This window comes from Harpia harpyja, chromosome 10 (genome assembly GCF_026419915.1).
Source record: "Harpia harpyja isolate bHarHar1 chromosome 10, bHarHar1 primary haplotype, whole genome shotgun sequence".
NCBI lineage: Eukaryota > Metazoa > Chordata > Aves > Accipitriformes > Accipitridae > Harpia > Harpia harpyja.
In genome coordinates, this window is record NC_068949.1 from 932,952 (window position 1) to 949,842 (window position 16,891).

At 54.2% G+C, this 16,891-nt stretch overlaps 3 protein-coding genes and 1 long non-coding RNA gene across 6 annotated transcripts; 3 read left to right on the plus strand and 1 right to left on the minus strand.

Moving 5' to 3' along the window:
• On the minus strand, positions 1 to 3,597 carry NXNL1 (nucleoredoxin like 1). 2 transcript variants are annotated; one of them, XM_052800146.1, is made up of 3 exons: positions 3,452 to 3,597; positions 2,667 to 3,388; positions 1 to 1,905 (listed from the first exon to the last, which is right to left on the minus strand). In XM_052800146.1, exons 2-3 carry the CDS (start codon positions 2,987 to 2,989, stop codon positions 1,608 to 1,610), a joined length of 621 nt encoding a protein of 206 aa, XP_052656106.1. In that variant the 5' UTR covers positions 2,990 to 3,388; positions 3,452 to 3,597; the 3' UTR covers positions 1 to 1,607. The 2 variants fall into 2 exon arrangements, with proteins under 2 accessions (XP_052656106.1, XP_052656107.1); XM_052800147.1 differs by lacking the exon at positions 3,452 to 3,597 and having other exon boundaries at positions 2,667 to 3,431.
• On the plus strand, positions 3,024 to 14,637 carry SLC27A1 (solute carrier family 27 member 1). Of its 2 annotated transcripts, none has more exons than XM_052800144.1 (13): positions 3,024 to 3,041; positions 3,975 to 4,142; positions 6,179 to 6,573; positions 7,396 to 7,557; positions 8,556 to 8,625; positions 8,728 to 8,819; positions 8,947 to 9,056; positions 10,994 to 11,203; positions 11,498 to 11,624; positions 11,863 to 12,000; positions 12,410 to 12,574; positions 13,218 to 13,364; positions 14,021 to 14,637. In XM_052800144.1, the coding sequence occupies exons 2-13, from the start codon at positions 3,976 to 3,978 to the stop codon at positions 14,176 to 14,178; spliced, it is 1,941 nt and encodes a 646-aa protein (XP_052656104.1). In that variant the 5' UTR covers positions 3,024 to 3,041; position 3,975; the 3' UTR covers positions 14,179 to 14,637. The 2 variants fall into 2 exon arrangements, with proteins under 2 accessions (XP_052656104.1, XP_052656103.1); XM_052800143.1 differs by lacking the exon at positions 3,024 to 3,041 and adding an exon at positions 3,769 to 3,898.
• On the plus strand, positions 9,063 to 10,517 carry LOC128147515 (uncharacterized). Its single transcript, XR_008237033.1, has 2 exons — positions 9,063 to 9,553; positions 9,626 to 10,517. It is a non-coding gene; the product is annotated as an uncharacterized LOC128147515 (long non-coding RNA).
• A 128-nt stretch (positions 14,638 to 14,765) lies between the features above and the next one.
• PGLS (6-phosphogluconolactonase) lies at positions 14,766 to 16,725 on the plus strand. Its single transcript, XM_052800145.1, has 5 exons — positions 14,766 to 15,249; positions 15,351 to 15,458; positions 15,533 to 15,634; positions 15,979 to 16,119; positions 16,283 to 16,725. The coding sequence occupies exons 1-5, from the start codon at positions 14,953 to 14,955 to the stop codon at positions 16,418 to 16,420; spliced, it is 786 nt and encodes a 261-aa protein (XP_052656105.1). The 5' UTR covers positions 14,766 to 14,952; the 3' UTR covers positions 16,421 to 16,725.
• The last annotated feature ends 166 nt before the right edge of the window (positions 16,726 to 16,891 follow it).

Below are 16,891 nucleotides of genomic sequence, written 5' to 3' on the forward strand. Positions count from 1 at the left end.
TTCAGGTGGAGAGTGTCCTTTTATTGACATCAAAGTTCCATGGGGACGAGGAGAAGCACCTGACTGCCAGTTAATAACAGGTGAAAATGACACCCTTTGCCTCCCTCCCATTGCTCCAGGTTCCTAATTTGTGATTTATAACTTCTTTTTTAAACACAGGCATGCTAACTGCTGGACATTGCCCGAGGTAAATGGAATATTGTTTCATTAGCGACCATCAGCCAGTACTGCTTCACTCTGCCAGCAGGTATGTCACCTGAAAGCACTTTTGGGTTTTATTTGTGCCTTTTCACGCAGTGTCCACGCACCACAGAGCATCCTGAAGGAAGTGCCCTTCTTGTTCTGCCTAACGCAGAGTCCCTCCCAACTGTTTATTTTACAGGACTTCTCCTCCTTCCCTGATCTACCTGATAAACTTGCTGGGTGAAGAGAGAGAGGATTAAGTGAGAAAACAAGTTGAACAAGCCGGCCTTGCACGGCCTCTCTGTCTGTCTTCAACATGCGCTTTCCTTCCCAGATCCTTCATGGATCCAGCAAAGCTTTTGTAAATCCTCCGCTCACCTCCCCCGTGATACAGTGGAGAACAGGGGACCAGAAACGAGCAAATTAATGGTCCTTTTCCCCCTTCTCCTGCTTTTCAGACCCCTTGATTACTGAAAGTGGGGGATGCGCGCAGCAGGATTTCCTGCAGGCTCAGTAAACGAGATTTTTTTGGCTACAGAGCGTGTTCCCTCTCAGCCGTTCAGAGCGTCGGCTTCACACAAATCTGTTGAATTTGACAGGACGGAGCAGAGCGATGTTTAACTAAGGATATGTGCTGCCCTGGCAGGTTTAGGACAGGCAGATCTTCCACCCGGGATGGGACTCAGCTTCCCGGTGGATTGCTGCCATCGGCAGCGCTTGGCACTCTGCAGCAGCAGATGGCAACCGCGATTAGCAGATAAAAAGAGGTGGCTCACGCTCGGCGAGGCAGGTCACCGGGGCAGCTGCTGCACGTTGTAATTCCGGTCATGGAGCAACCTGCTTCTCTGTGGGATTTGTCCGTAATGTAAATTTTCAGCAGTGTAACGTGAGCAGCGATGTGGGAGGTTTCTCAGGACTTGCTCACTTAGCACGTGGGTGCCTGTCTCCTAAAAAAAAAAAACCCTACATGGGTTTATCGCAGGGATTCTGTTCCCGTTGTTGTTTGCCACAGCTTCTCTGTACCTCCATAGCAGCGCCTGGGCATGCCGCCGGTTTTTTTTCATGCGATTCCCATTAAAACTGTTTAGCGAGTCATTCACTGAATGCCGGTCTCTAGCAGTTAATTATCTTCTCACTTTTTTGCTAAATAAATGACAAAGATGTCACTGTGAGATTTTTACTACGCTAGGTCCTAGGGTGATAAAAAGGAAATGTAATTTAGTCAGGGTCGGAATATCCTTATTATGCTAACCAATTTTCCCGATATGAAAACCTTTGCCTTAAAACAATTCACCTTTTGGAAAACGAACGTGATTTTAGTGGATTTCTACAACACAGACAGATGTTGCTGTTCTGGAGACGTCGGGTAGGGACAGTGACCTGAGGGACGTCCCCAGCCGGCGCAGCCGCAAGCTCCCGAGTCCCTAAGGAGACTCTTCACCTTCCTCTTTCCTTTCCCTGTTCTTCGCCTCCGTCTTCTTGTCCAGCTTGTACTTGAGGCGGCGGATGGGGTCGGTGATGCTTCTCCTGGTGCAGTCGTCAAAATCCTCTGCCAAGAGAAAATTTCGATCTACCAGCTCAGCAGCCTCCTGCCAGTTTCGGAAGCAAGCGGGGCCCATGCGTTGGATCTCTTCCACGGCATTTCCGACGATTACCTCCCCGTTCGGCTTCAGCACCACCACCGTGGGCACCTCGGACACGGCAAACCGCAGCTCCAGCTCCCTGCAAGGCAAAGGGGAAGAAACCTCAAATGGGGAAGGGTGTAGCGGTCCTCGCCGCTCATCGTCCTCGCCGCTCCTCATCCTCACCATCCGGTAGGATTCCTGCGGCTTTCCTGGTGCGGACAGAGCTATGCGGAGCCTATTTGCTGAATGTAACCCACTCGTTTGTCCGTCGCTGGTAATTAAAGCCTGATGCAGATCCCTGTGGGGCCGGTAAAAGGGGATTTGGGTGTCAGCCTCCCGGGGTACGGGAGATGCGGGATGGCTGCTGGGACCTGTTTTACAGGAGCAGTGGTTAAACAGCAGCAGGACCCTTAAAATTTTAACATCGTCCAGTTTGCCCTCAAAAGGAGCTGGGAATAATTCTCGGTATTAATTGCAGCTCGTTCTGTTGCTAATGAGGTTACAGTAAATGCGTGAGTGCTTCCAATCCGCCTGGCTGCGTCCATCTTTCACGCTACGTGTTCTGCCCAGAGGGCCGGCTGACGCGTCTTTAAGAGTTATAAATAGTGCGTTATAAAATTGGAATACAAATATATCAGCAAAAAGCGAGATGGAAGGAAGAGGAAATATTTTTGCCTTATAAATAGGTGCAGCCAAAGAGCTTTACCGTTTTTTTCCATGAACGCACTGCCCCGACCGCTCCAGCGGGGACTGAATATGAGAGAAAACATCTGGAAAAGAGTTTAAATATCTGAAAATACAGGCGGGGGCCATCTGCAGCGCGCGGGGTCTGCCTCCCTACTTCACTGGGGGCCGTACCTTTTGAAGGCGTCCCCGAAAGGTATGGCCAGCCAGCGTTTTGGCATGGACCTCAGGAAAGCGCTCTGCTGCTCCTCCGTCTCGTCCCGGGACACGTACACCAGGACCAGCTGCGAAGCTCGTTCCACGTAAAACTCGTCGGTCAACCGTAGGAAGAAATCCTTGAGGAGCGGGGAGAACTGCCGGCACCGCGGGCACTGACCGGATCCGAAGTAGAGCAGCAGCACCTTGTTCTCCAGCGTCCGGCCCAGCTCCCGTTCCGTCTCCACCTCGTCCCGTTCCCGGTTGGCCATCAGGACCTTCCCGGTGAAGAGGGCGGCCATGGACGGACGAGGCCGACTGATCCGGTGGGACGGACCGAACCCACCGTTCCCGGTGAGTGCTCGGCGGTGGGAAGGGGTTGCGGAGCCCCCCGGATTCCCGGCAGCTCCCCGGCCGCCCCCGCTGCCAATCCCGGCTATTAACGATCCCGGATTCACCGGAGCATCCGGTAATCAGCTTAAACGGGGAGGTCGGGGCCTGGGGGGCGGTGCCGGTCCCGGGCTCAGGGGGTCAGTACCGGTCCCGGGGAACCCGGGTGCTGCCGGTCCCGGGTGTGCGGGGACTGTGGGGTCCCGGGCCGGGGGTCCCGGGTGTGCCCGGACCTGGGCGGTGGGAGAACCGGGCGTGCGTGTCCCGGCTGGTGCCGGTCCCGGGCCGTGGGGTCCCGGGTGTGCCCGGACCTGGGCCGTGGGAGAACCGTGCGTGCGTGTCCCGGCTGGTGCCGGTCCCGGGTGTGCCCGGACCTGGGCGGTGGGAGAACCGGGCGTGCGTGTCCCGGCTGGTGCCGGTCCCGGGCCGTGGAAGTCGGGCGTGCGGGTCCCGGTGCGGACACGAATGACGCTTTCCCAAACCGCCCGTTAACCCCCGGGCGGGCAGAGACCCTCCCCGCTCCCGTCCCCCGTCCCCCCCCCCCGGTTCTCTCAGTCCCGGGACCGGAGCGGCACCGGCACCGAGGGGGCGGGGCCCCCAGCGGTGACGTGTTGACGCCTCGCGGGGGCGTTCCCCACGCCTCTCCTCCTCGCCCAATCCGAAACCGGCAACGGCTCCCTCGACCAACAACATCTCGCGTTTCCCCTCCGTCCCGCCCCTCGGAGGGCGGCGGCGTTCGCGTCCGGGGCGGGGCTAAACCTGAGGCGGCGGCGGCGGCTGAGGCGGGAGCGGGCGCGGGAGCTGCCGGCGCCGCCGCTCAGGTAACGGGGCCGGGGATGTCCGGCCCGGCCCGGCCCGGTCCCCCGGAGCGCTGATCCCTGCCCCTTCCCTCCGCAGCATGCACCCGGCGGGGGTCTGCGCCGCCTCCCTGGGCTCCCTGGGGCTCCTGCGGTTCCTGGGCGCTCCCTGGTCCTGGAGCTTGGCCGCCACGTTGGGCGTCTGCCTGGGCAGCGGGGGATGGCGGCTGCTGCGGCTGGTCTTCAGGACGGCTCCGCGGGATCTCTTGTAAGTGTTGTCCCCCGGGATCCCTCCGGAGGCAGCCCCTCACGGCCACGCGTGGGCAGGGGTTGAGGGTCGGCGGGCGCGCCGCTTTTAAGCCTGAAGCCACTCGGGTTTTAACTTGCCCTGCCTGCGCACGGGCGGGCGGTTGGAAGGGCTCAGCCTCCAAGGGAGCGAGCGAAGGGGCGCGGGATGCCCGCGGGATGCGGGTCCCGGTTCACCCGTGGAAGGAGTCGCGGGGCGACGCTTGTCGTTACGCCTCCCCCCGAGCTCAAAGAGAGGGCAGAGCTGTCGGGAAACGCGTGAGCCGAACGAGGGGATCGCGGCGTAGAGAGCGGTAAGTCTCCGGCAGCTTCTCCATCTCCTGGGAGTCCGTCACCGCCGTCGCATTTAGTTCCGCGGTTTTTTAGGCCTCCGTGAGGATGTGCCTTTATTCCAAAGGATTTAGGGCTCCTGCGATTGCCAGCTTCGCTCTGGCTGTCACTGTACTTTGAAGAGCTGTTTCCTCCCGATTGCCCAGCAAGCTGGGAATAATGGCAGAAAATAAACTGGGCAGAATAAAGCCCTTTAAGTGCCTGGAAAGTGCAGCTCAGCAGTGAAAAGGCTCCTCTGTTCTGTATTTGGCACAGCGCGGTGTAAGGTCACTGTGAAAGCCCAGCTCGGCCTGACCATTGCCAACAACTTGTTACTGAAACGCACCCTTCCCCCTTCTGCGAGGCTTTGCTGAGCGAGGCTCTAGCTCTTGATGTTCAGTCGTGAGAGTTGCGGGGGTTTTTAAGTGCTAATATTAAATGACCTTTCAAGTTTCTGGGGATTCTTCCAAACCCTTGTTGCACAACAGTTTCCTATTTTAATGGTGGAAAAGTACTGCCTCCATCTTCCTACCTCCAGGAAGGAAACCGGATCCGTTACGTTTACCCAGACCTGCTGTCCTCGTTTTGGTGGCGGTGTTATGGTAGCGTACTTTAATAAATTTCTTTTCGTATCTAAGTTATAACTGATAGCCAAAGCAAGAGAGCCAGCGCGCCCCTAAAGATAGTTTCCTCCAGGACAACGTAAGCGAGACAGTTGAAGTTCAGACAACAACTTTTGCCGCCATCCAGCCTGAACTGTGTCAAGGTTTGACTTGTAGCTGCTGCCTTGGAGACTTAAAATAATTATGTAAATTATGGAAGACAAAAAACAAAAAGCCCCGTTAGAGCAGTCTGGTTTGTTCTTTTATTGAGCAGTTGCTCTTCGTGGTATCCAGTACTCACAGAGGCAGTAATGCTGTTCTTGATAAGGCACAACGTCTTTAAAGGAGCTTGCCATCCAAGAATAATTATTATTCATTAATTATTATTAAAATCTGTGGCTTCTGCCTGGTAGTATCTCAATAGCCTCACTTCCTATCGTCCCAGGACTGCGGCAGAGACTGACTCACAGGAAAACGCGCCGGCGAGCAACGCGCCGGCAGTCCTCTCGTCTTGTGGGTGAAAGGGGAAGCCTTTGGCTTTGTTCTCTTGGAGCTGAGGCCGTGCGTTGTTATCAAAGGGTCAGGCTGTCTTTGTAGTTTAAATGCTCTTGGATCCCGAGGGGTATAATTTTATGAAATAGCACAAAGATGCTGCAAAATGTCCTGGCAAGAAAGGCGCTTCCCACGTGAAGTACGTTTGCTTCCTTTCGAGGTAAAAGCAATGGTTGGCAAGTCCTTTTTTTTTTAGGATGGCAGAAGACATCGTTAAAGGATGTAATTTACCCTCTTTAATATTTTCTGTGGGCTTGTTTGAACTGGTATCGACGTGAAGATGGATTCCCTGTGTTTCATAGCGTGGAAAGTAGCAGAAGAGTTGCTGTTTATTTACCATACTGTTAAAATAGCCGTCATTTGCTGTAGAACAGCAGTGATTAAAAGTTCTGGCTTCAGGGTGACGCTTCAGCTGCCCAAGGGCAGGGGGATGCCGGTGGGACGCTCGTGCGGAGTGCGTGCGTCCTGCCCACGTCCCTTCTAATTTGGAAATTGTGCTGAAAATTAAGCTGTTAACGCTCTTTCTTTGCTGCAGCGGCCTCTCGGTGCTGTTACGAGTCAAGTACAAGTTGCGAAGGCATCAAAAAGCCAAAAGCACCATCCCCAAGATATTCCAGGATGTTGTCCGCAGGCACCCCGACAAAGTGGCCCTGATTTATGAAGCCACCGGTGAGCAGTGGACCTTCAGGAGGCTGGATGAGTACTCCAATGCCGTGGCTAACTACTTCTACCAGCAAGGTTTCCGTCTGGGGGACGTCATCGCCATCTTTATGGAGAGCCGCCCTGAGTTTGTTGGCCTCTGGCTAGGGATGGCGAAAGTCGGCATCGAGGCGGCTCTGATCAACTTCAATTTGCGCTTGGATTCTCTGGTTTACTGCGTGACGACTTCGGGCGCGAAAGCCGTGATCTTCGGAGGGGAGCTGTCTTCAGGTGAGTCACTCGGGTGTTCGTACGCCTTATGGGCAACTCGTGAACTGTTCGCTTGGTCCTGAGTAAGGCAGAGATCGACTAAATTAAAAACAAAAAGGCAGCTGGCCGCATGAAAAGCTAGGGAAGATGGTAAATCTCCTGATTACGGAAGGCAGAAGCGTTCAGTTAGTATCTGAGGCTAAAAGAGGAGCGGTGTTTTGAGCAGAGCGGTCAGTAGCTCGGTTTCACCTGCCGGCATCTTCCTGATTTCCTGGTGCCCGAACTGAGCTCCGTGATTTGCTCTTGTTTCGTTGGATCTGGAAGAGCTGCATCGGGAGTCTCGTGCTTCATCGAGAAGTGGCGATACGTGCCACAAGACGTGTTTCTCAGCCGCGAGGCCTGTTTTTCTCTTTTGCTGTGTTAATACTCTTTGCCTAATGCTGTGCTTTCTGCCACAGGATAGGTTTGTCAACGGATGCTGGTTTTAAATACATCCCTGCTTCTTTAATGAACTCTGTCCCGATGGTTGTTGTTAGATCTGGTGGTTTATTATTCTGAATCATCTCCTTGAAACCATTCTAGATTATTTGAAGATCGTGATGTGGTCATGGGGAGAGACAATTTCGTGCAGTTTTTTTGTTAGTGTCTTTACTGGGCCCAGGTCAGTCTGATCGCACTGATGGGGATGTTATCTGGGCGGGTGTGACGTAAGTATTTTAAAGGAGTCCCTGGTTCTTCAGGTCCTTCCGTGGTTTTGGGGCACAATAGGATGTTATACAGGTTATTTTTGCCACTGCCTAGAGCGTTACGTTTGTTGCAAAAGAGACTTGCTTTGTCTTGCAGCAATATCTGAAGTGAATGGGATGTTGGGGAAGAACATGGCAAAATTCTGCTCTGGCGACTACAACCCGGATGTCGTTCCTGTGGAGACCAGACATCTTGATCCTCTTTTGAGTACTGCATCGAAATTGCCCCCGACTCAGATTCCAGTCAAAGGTTTAGATGGTAATTTTATCAACGATTTTTATTTCTCAATGTGATGAGCGTGAGATCTGGACTAGGTGACAGCAAAACAAGAAAACTAAGCAAGATGGATTAAATCAACCCAGTTTGGGGTCACAAATAGAAGAAGGGAGAAAAAAAATGAGGAAAAAAAAGTAAGATCCTGGTTGCAGGGTACTCGGGGTTAAGTTTCTCATTGTCTGAGACTCCCAAGCTTTACGTAACTAATGTATTTAGTACCTGAAGGAGGGAGATTGGTGCCTTCCCAAAGACAACCCTTCTGTTACGGGAGAGTAGCCGCTGGAATGCGTGTAGGGTGAAGCAGCCGGCATGCGAGGACTTACCCCGTGCTTCACTAGCTCTACGAATCTATCTGGTTTGTCTGTAGCGTTTAACAGCCTGTATTCCCTTCCCCCACAGCTGACTCGTGTGTAATTAAAATCTTTCCTTGCCTGTGGCGAGGATGAGTGGTAGGTTTGGCATTCAGGAGAGGGAAAGGAAGATGCTGACTGGCCTCCGGTCTGTATTTCGTACTTTAAGACAATTAAGAGCCTCTGAGATCTCTGAGGCGTGAGGCTCCATTTTGGTACTTTGTTTACAGTAGGAGGAACGATGCTGCGAAGAGGCTTTTCCTTTAGATTATATTTTTTAATCATAGAGTTAGATACCTGCCCTACCTGTGGGGACACAGGTTGAGACCTTTCTTCTCGATTGATTTGGAATTCATGTCTGACCTGCAGAGCTGACCTAGTCCCAGGAAAATTTGCATAAAGGTATAGAGGTCGTGTGCTCCGAGCTCTGCAAACTCTTCGTACATGTTCCTGTTATGGACAACGTGCAGGTTCTCCGTCAGGCTGCAACTCCGCCTTTGTGTCGGCCTTCGCAGCTCACCGTCCCCTGTTCTTCAGCCGCTGCGAACAAAGCCTAAAACACAAAACAAACCCTGTGGGGATTTTCTCGGGCAGTTGAGAACAGTCTGACGCCTGTTTCCGTTCTTCTAGATCGACTCTTCTATATCTACACTTCAGGAACAACAGGAATGCCCAAAGCTGCCATTGTGGTGCACAGCAGGTTAGGACCTGAGGAGGTTCTTCCCTCTCGAGGCGTGTTTCCCATCACGAAACCCCAAGCTTTACCCGTCTGGCTCGCTTAGCGTGCGCTGTGTTCTTGCAGGTATTACCGGATCGCTGCCTTTGGTTACTACGCCTACAAAATGCACCCGGAGGACGTCCTCTACAACTGCCTCCCCCTCTATCATTCCGCAGGTAAGCGTCCTCCTTCTCGGAGGCAGAGGTAAGGTGTTGGCCTCCCCTGTGCCTGCTTCTTTCTGTGTCCTTATGAGTGAATGGAGCCGGGATGGCCGGAGCTAGCCCCGTGATCCTTGTTTTCCAGGTAACATCATGGGAGTCGGGCAGTGTCTGATCCATGGCCTCACCGTGGTGATCAGGAAGAAGTTCTCGGCCAGTCGCTTCTGGGACGACTGTACAAAATACAGATGCACGGTGAGGGCTCTGCGGTCGCTGTCTTTGGTGCTCGACTCGAGAGCACCAGGTTCCCCCCTTAATTACTGATCTCCAGGTAATTCCCCGTCCCTTGTTGGATATCGAGGTGCCTGTGCCATGGCGTCTTCAAATTGCCAGTGCTGCTTTAGTCATGCAGGACTTCAGAAAAGGTCTTTCATCTGTCTTAGGATCATTGAATCGTTTAGGTTGGAAAAGACCCTTAAGATGATCGAGTGCCATCGTTACCCTGGCGCTGCCAACTCCTCCACTAACCGTGTCCCCAAGCGCCACATCTACACGTCTTTTAAATCCCTCCGGGGATGGTGACTCAACCCCTTCCCTGGGCAGCCTGTTCCAGTGCTCGACAACCCTTTGGGTGAAGGAATTGTCCCCAATATCCCACCTAAACCTCCCCGGGCGCAACTTGAGGCCGTTTCCTCTCGTCCCGTCACTTGGGAGAAGAGCCCGACCCCCACCTCGCCACAACCTCCTTTCAGGTAGCTGTAGAGAGTGAGGAGGTCTCCCCTCGGCCTCCTTTCCTCCAGGCTAAAGCACCCCGGTTCCCTCAGCCCCTTCTCTTGTCCTCCAGACCCTTCACCAGCTTCGTTGCTCTTCTTTGGATGCGCTCCAGCACCTCAAGGTCTTTCTTGTAGTGAGGGCCCCAAAACTGAACACAGTATTCGAGGTGCGGTCTCACCAGTGCCGAGTACAGGGGACCGATCGCTTCCCCAGTCCTGCTGGCCACATGATTTCTGACACAAGCCAGGATGCCGTTGGCCTTCTCGGCCACCCGGGCACGCTGCCGGCTCACATTCAGCCGGCTGTCAACCAACACCCCCAGGTCCTTTTCCGCCGGGCAGCTTTCCAAGTGCAGGACCCGGCATTCAGCCTTGTTGAACCTCATACTGCTGGCCTCGGCCCATCGATCCAGCCTCTCCAGATCCCTCTGTAGAGGGATCCCTCCAGCAGATCAGCGCTCCCGCCATACTTGGTGTCATCTGCAAACTTCCCGAGGGTGCGCTCGACCCCCTCATGCAGACCGTTGATAAAAGATATTAAACAGAACCGGCCCCAGTACTGAGCCCCGGGGAACACCACTGGTGACTGGCCGCTAACTGGATTTAACTCCATTCTCCAGCACTCTTTGGGCCTGACCAGCCAGCCAGTTATTTACCCAGCGAAGAGTACGCCCACCCAAGCCATGAGCAGCTGGTTTCTGCAGGAGAACGCTGTGGGAAACGGCGTCAAAGGCTTTGCTAAAGTCTAAGCAGACAACATCCAACATCTTCTCCTCCTTCCTCTTTGCAAAGTTGTCAAGACGAGCTTTTAAAACACAAGTTTGCATCCGTTACTGTTGCAGGAAAGCTCTGCCAGGATTTATCCGCGTTAGGAATCACTGCAGAGGAATTCTCTTGGCAGTTCATAGCCAATAAACATCTATTTGTGTATATGTCAACACCACCTTCTAATTTAAGCAGCTCTTTCTCCTCCCCGGTGTTTATCTTGCCCGTCCCCCACCAGCAGTATTTATAGCTGGTAATTGGATCTCGACTCCGACTGCATTTTGCTGGGTCAAGCTGTTGGTTTATGATTGACCACCCATTCCCCTAATCTTCCTAGAGGTCTTTCAGTGCATCTATTAAAGCAGGAGGGTTTTTTCTTCATATGAGTGTCTATTCACGCGGAGGGATCCCTCCCGTGCTCTTTTCTGCTGCTAACGTGCAGGTTCCAGAGGGCAGTAACCGTTTTACCTTTGCCTATTTTTTCGTGGCAAGAAACCCCAACTTGAACTTGCGACCGCTCACGGTTTATTGAAATGCCTGACGTGTCTCGTTCCACAAGGTACGCTGACGCCAGTGGCCTCGTGGTCGGCTTTTTCCAGGGCGTTGTAAGGGTCGCCTGAAGCCTGAGCTATTTTTTTGTGTTTACTGCTTCAGATTATTCAGTATATCGGGGAAATCTGCAGGTATCTTCTGAATCAGCCGGTCCGAGAGTCAGAAACCCAACACTGCGTGCGGCTGGCGGTGGGCAATGGTTTGAGACCCACCATATGGGAGGACTTCACAAAGCGCTTCCGAATTAAGCAGATCGGAGAGTTTTACGGAGCCACGGAGTGCAACTGCAGCATTGCCAACTTGGACGGGAAGGTGAGGAGGAAGAGGGTGCCACGACGGCTGGGAGGGGTGCGCAGAAAGGAGAAAAACCTCCGCTGGCTTCTCTGACTCCTCCTAGTCGTCTCGTGAGGGGTGGCAGGGAGAGCTAAATTGGTCATTGGGAGTGGCATGCACAAAAAGCTGGGTAAAATCTTACCTTTTGGGTGAATTTGCCTGTTAAATGGAAAGGGAGGAAAGATCCGAGAATTCCCAGAAAGTGGTAATGCGAAACCCAAGCCGTTCCCTTCAGCATTTTGGTTTGGATTTTTTTTTCCTGTCTTTTGGAAGGTCGGTGCCTGTGGTTTCAACAGTCGGATTTTGCCCAACGTTTATCCCATCCGTTTGGTGAAGGTAAATGAGGACACGATGGAGCTGATCCGGGATTCTGGTGGGCTGTGTATCCCCTGTCGCCCAGGTGAGCGTTAACCCGAACAAATAAATCACAGCTTTTTGTTCTAAAAAAAAAAATATATATATATATAAAATAATCTTTGGCTGGTTTAAGGGGTTTCTAGTGTCATGTACAGGTTTTCACTTCCAGTTCTCTCCTCCAAAGACGGGTCAGTTCAGCAACTGAACATCCTTTGATGTGCACAAAGTTTAGCTTGTTGCGAAATGTCGCCGTCATCTCGTGTTGATCCCGTTTCCTGCAGGAGAGCCGGGATTGCTCGTCGGTCAGATAAATCAACAGGATCCCCTGCGTCGCTTCGACGGCTACGTCAGCGAAAGCGCCACCAACAAGAAGATCGCTTACAACGTGCTTCGGAAAGGGGACCAGGCGTACCTTTCAGGTACTGTCGGTACAGATCGCGGGCGTTCCTTGTGCAAAGGTGGTCTCGAGAGAGCTAAATCTGGGATTTTTGGGAGGAGCCGATGATCTTAACGGTCTTTTCCAACCTAGATGATTCTATGAACGGATGCGTTAGTGTTTTGAAGTTGCCAGCTGTCGAGCTGCTCTGGATTTAATAAAAAAATAAACATTTCAAAGAGGGAGACGATTTTTTCCCCCCCTGCCCTTTTCCTACTGCTGCCTGTCTTCCGTAAGGAGGAGGTGCAGCGCGCGGAAGTCACCGAGGGATTTCTGCGCTCCCCTGGGAAGAAAACAGCGCGACGCTGAGCGGAGGGTGGTGAGGCAGCCCTGGGCGCTAACGAACTTGAGTCCTGAGGTGGTTTTTTTGGTGTCTCCTCTCCCCCTCCCAGGAGATGTGTTGGTGATGGACGAACTGGGTTACATGTACTTCAAAGATCGCAGCGGGGACACCTTCCGATGGCGAGGAGAGAACGTCTCTACCACGGAGGTGGAAGGAACGTTGAGTCACATCCTCAACCAGACGGATGTTGCGGTGTATGGAGTGGAAGTACCAGGTAAAACGTCGAGTCGGAGCTCTCGGGACCTCGGGAGAAAGAAAAATATTAAGCGAACGTATCACAACGGGTGGAAGTCGGTCGCCTCTGTTGTAACCAGGCACCCGACAATGAAAAGATTGAGTCAAACAGCAGAGTTTGATGCATTTATTCTGAGCAGTAGAAGTAACCGGAGATCCAGCGGTGCAATCTTTACTTGTGTCTTAAAAAGGAAGGTTTTTAGGTGAGCTTTGGAGAAGGTCTTGGTGTGCAAAGACCGTTCCGTGGGTGCGCAGGCCCGTAAATCTTCAAGGGTTGGAGGAACGGGGGTCAAGTAGCGCAAAAGGATGGAACAGAGCGTGTATTGTGGGCACGTTGGCCAGAAAGGTGCCCGTTGCAGCACTTTGCCCTGAATTCTGTCACGGCGTACGTGAGAGAAACCTGACGAAAAGAAGATTTGGATTAGCTTTCGGGGGCGGCCTCGACTAAGGGGCGCAGGGACGCGTTGGCGGCGGACTCGCAGCCTCTGGTATTACGTCGGGTTTTCCTCAGCGCGTTTGCGCTTCGCCTTGAACGGGACACGGGAGGAAATACCTGCGCTCAGCGTCTGCTAAACGTTTCCCGCTTCTGCCTTCTCCACCCGAGCTCCGCTCTTCTGTTTCAGGGGTGGAGGGCAAAGCTGGGATGGCGGCGATCGCGGATCCCAAAGCTAAAGTCAACCCCAACGTCCTGTACCAGGAGCTGCAGAAGGTGTTGCCTCCCTACGCCCGGCCCGTCTTTCTCCGGCTCCTGCCCCAGGTTGACACCACAGGTACGGGTGATCCAGCTGCTCTCCGGGGGAGAAATTTGGATCCCGAAAGGAGTTTGGAAGCGTTTCCGCCTGCTTCGGGGCAAGAGAACATCCCAACTTTTGAGTACAGCAGGCGCAGAAGTAACGGCATTGGTAAAAATGCCTAAAAAGTAAGGCGTTAGTAAAAATGAGGATTGTAGTTACTTCTTAAAGAAGAAATCAGCTGGTTCCAGGCCCTTATCAAAAAGACATCTGTAGATATAGATATATAAGAACGTGTACCCTTATCAAGAAGCTATCTATAGATATATATATAGGAACGTGTACCCTCTTAACTCTCCCGTACGCTGTCTGTTGCCTTTCCCGGGGCTTTGTCCCAGTACGACAAACGGCCAAGTCAGCGGCTGCGTTTTCTGTTTTCAATTTCCCAGGAATTTTACCGCGTCCTTTTACCAGCCTCGCATGTGAGGAGAAGTAGAAATTGCGCAAGGTTTGTGTAAGAACTCCGGTAATGATCAGGAGGGTTAACGAGCGTCGAGTTGCTAAAATTCTTAGGCAAAACTGTGAAGTAGAAATGAAATGCCACCCGTGACCTTTTGTCCTCGCTCTGATGCTTAAGCAGGCTTTTTGAGGTAAAGTATTTTTAATTTTTTTTTTTTTTTCTCCTCTTTTTGAAGGTACGTTTAAGATTCAGAAAACCCGCTTACAGAGGGAAGGATTCGACCCCCACCAAACCTCAGATCGGTTGTATTTTTTGGATCTAAAGTTGGGAAAATACGTTCCTCTGGATGAATGCCTTTATGAAAGGATTTGTTCTGGAAAAGCTGCTTTATGATCTAGTCGGATTCAGCCTTTTTCGAGGGAAAACGATGACTAATCGGAGGGACAGGAGGCTGGTGGATTCCTTACGCTGGGGGGGGGAGGGCAGCCTCTCCCTCCCCCGAAGCACATTTAACCCCTCGCCCGCTCCCTCCCCGAGCGCTGACATCCCATTAACCTGCCCTTACGCCTCTAGAGAGAGTATTTTTATAACCACTACCCGCTTAGGGAGGAGTTCTGTGGCCATATTTATTTACGGAGATACCTGTGCCCCGCCGGGGGCTTCTCTCTGCTCCGTCTCTGAACTTTACTTAACAAATTTAGATGATTTTTTTTGTTTTGTTTTGTTTTTTTTTTTAACCTCACTTGCGTTAGGTCACGTTTTAACTACCCGCGGGCCGTGCCCTTAGGGTTGGGGATGTGAGGACATTAAAAAAGGAAGAAAAACAATAATAAATAAAAAGCCTTCGATGGGTGCTGTGGTGGAGGGGGGAGCGGCCTTCGCCCTTACCCTCCCTGCGCGGGTGCCTGAGGCCTTACGCAGCCCGGCTGAGGGACGAAGCGCCGGGGCTTTGTGGTCGGGCGGTGGAAAAGCGAGGCGCGGGGTGAAGCCGCCTGAGCTCTGCCCGCCTCCTCCTCCCTTCTTCGGCCTGCGCCGCGGCGCCAGGCCGGGGCCCCGGGCAGAGGCCTAGGCCGCGGGGAGGCCTAAGCGACGGGTTGCTAGGCAACAGCGCGGCGCGCCTAGAGCGCGTCACTTCCGGCGCGCCGCTCCCCCTACGCCGCCGCCGTCATGGCCGCCACGACCGGCCCCGCGTCCCGCCGGGTCTCGGTGTTCCCCTCCCCGCAGGAGCTGGGCCCGGCCCTGGCGCAGCTGGTGCTCGAACGGGCGGCGGCGGCCGGCGGCGGCGGCGGCGGCCGCCGTTTCTCGCTGGGTCTTTCGGGAGGGAGTTTAGTGGAGATCCTCGCCCGGGACCTGCCGCCCGCCGTCGCCGCCGCCGCCGTTTCCCCGGCCGGCTGGCTCTTGGCCTTCTGCGACGAACGGCTCGTTCCCCCCGAGCACCCGGACAGCACCGCCGGGGCCTACAAGGTGAACCGGCGCCGGTGAGGGGGGGGGAAGGTCTGCCGCCGTCCCGTGTCCCGGCCCGGTCCGGTCCTGACCGGCCCCCCCCCCCGCTCCGTTCTCCGCAGGCCCAGCTGCTGCCGCGGCTGCCGGTCCCCGGGCCGCGGGTGCTGACCGCCCCCCCCGGGCTGCCCCCCGCCGCCGCCGCCGCCGAGTACGCCGCTCAGCTCCGTCAGGTACCGACCCCGGGGGCGGGGGAGAAGCGCGTACCCGCCCCGGGCTCCCGTTCCCATTCCCGTTCTTTCCCTAGGTTTTCCCGGGTGAGGACATTCCCGTCTTCGACTTATTGGTGCTGGGGGTCGGACCGGACGGGCACACCGGCTCCCTCTTCCCCGGTCACCCCCTGCTCCAGGTGAGCTCTGCCCCCGCCGCCGGTATTTGCCCCGGGAACGCCGTTACTCCGGTACCGTCGTCGGCAATCGCCCCGGTGGCGTAGTTCGACAAAGAAAAAGGAGGGGGAAAAAAAAAAAAAAGAGCTTTTGGGGTTGAGTTATCCCTTTGCTTGTTTGTTTTTAAACTTCTCCCTGTTTGGGGGGGGGCAACAAAAAAGGAGCTCGGGGCTCGAGCGGAGATGCGCCCTCCGCAGCCGTTGCTTGCCTCGGTTCTGGTCAGAGCCTGGATTGCTCCGCTGTTTCGTGGGGTTTGGGGTTTGTTTTGCCTTTTTTCATGTTTTTTTTTTTGTTTTCGCTCTGATAGGAGAAAGAGAAAATCGTCGCTGCTATCACCGACTCTCCGAAGCCGCCGCCGGAGAGAATAACGTTGACCCTGCCGGTGCTGAACGCCGCGCGGATGGTTGTGTTCGTGGCTACGGGGGAAAGCAAAGCTGCCGTTTTAAAGGTCTGGACCCAAACTGTTTGTCTTCTTAACAAAAATCCAAGGTGTTTGGGGCAGGGAACGAGCGATCGTGAGGGTTCAGTCAACCGCCAAAGCGTTTTGGGCACGGTTTGCGGTTCCCTTTCGCCGACCGCTCGGCCGCGACGCCGTTCCCTCTCTCCAACAGCGCATTTTGGAAGGCGACGAGGAGAACCCCCTTCCCGCCGCTCGCGTCCAGCCTCGCTCCGGGCAGCTGCGCTGGTTCCTGGACGAGTCGGCAGCCAAGGAGCTGACCATCCCCGTCGAGAAACATTCCGTCTTGTAGAGCCGACTGCCGGCCGGCCTCGGGTGACGGTAACCGCGGCACCGGCGGCGTGACGTTCCAGGTGAAGAATGCCGTGTTCGATCGTAGCGCTCGGTTGTGGCCCAAACCACAGTTTTTATTATTTTTTTTTTTCCCCCCCTTACTTTCTGGACCAAACGGTGCTTTGCTGAGCACAGATTTTTACGTAATAATCCCTTCGGTTCGGTGGGGGCTGCGTTGGAACCGTGCGCGGTGACGGCGTCGCGCGGTTCGTTTCGGTCGCTGTGACGTGAAAGGCGTGCGCGACATTAAACAGACGGATTTCAGCTCTTCTGCTCCTGGTTCTTTTTCCACCTGGCCGTGCTCTTCCCTAAACGAGGGACTTGGGGAGCCAGGCGCGGGGTTTGGGGTGTCGCGGTGTCGGCGACGCGAGGACAGACGGACAGACGCTTGTCTGGAGCAGCTCTGGCTGTAGGGCAACGCTCGGTTTCC

Bases quoted from the DNA above. Each gene is read 5' to 3' on its own strand.
- SLC27A1 (XM_052800144.1), top strand. From the start codon at position 3,976: ATGCACCCGGCGGGGGTCTGCGCCGCCTCCCTGGGCTCCCTGGGGCTC. The intron at 11,204-11,497 runs GTGAGGAGGAAG...GTCTTTTGGAAG, and splicing joins TTGCCAACTTGGACGGGAAG to GTCGGTGCCTGTGGTTTCAA. The intron at 13,365-14,020 runs GTACGGGTGATC...CTCTTTTTGAAG, and splicing joins GCCCCAGGTTGACACCACAG to GTACGTTTAAGATTCAGAAA.
- NXNL1 (XM_052800146.1), bottom strand. From the start codon at position 2,989: ATGGCCGCCCTCTTCACCGGGAAGGTCCTGATGGCCAACCGGGAACGG. The intron at 1,906-2,666 runs GTACGGCCCCCA...TTTGCCTTGCAG, and splicing joins TTCGGGGACGCCTTCAAAAG to GGAGCTGGAGCTGCGGTTTG.
- PGLS (XM_052800145.1), top strand. From the start codon at position 14,953: ATGGCCGCCACGACCGGCCCCGCGTCCCGCCGGGTCTCGGTGTTCCCC. The intron at 15,459-15,532 runs GTACCGACCCCG...TTCTTTCCCTAG, and splicing joins ACGCCGCTCAGCTCCGTCAG to GTTTTCCCGGGTGAGGACAT. The intron at 15,635-15,978 runs GTGAGCTCTGCC...TCGCTCTGATAG, and splicing joins CCGGTCACCCCCTGCTCCAG to GAGAAAGAGAAAATCGTCGC.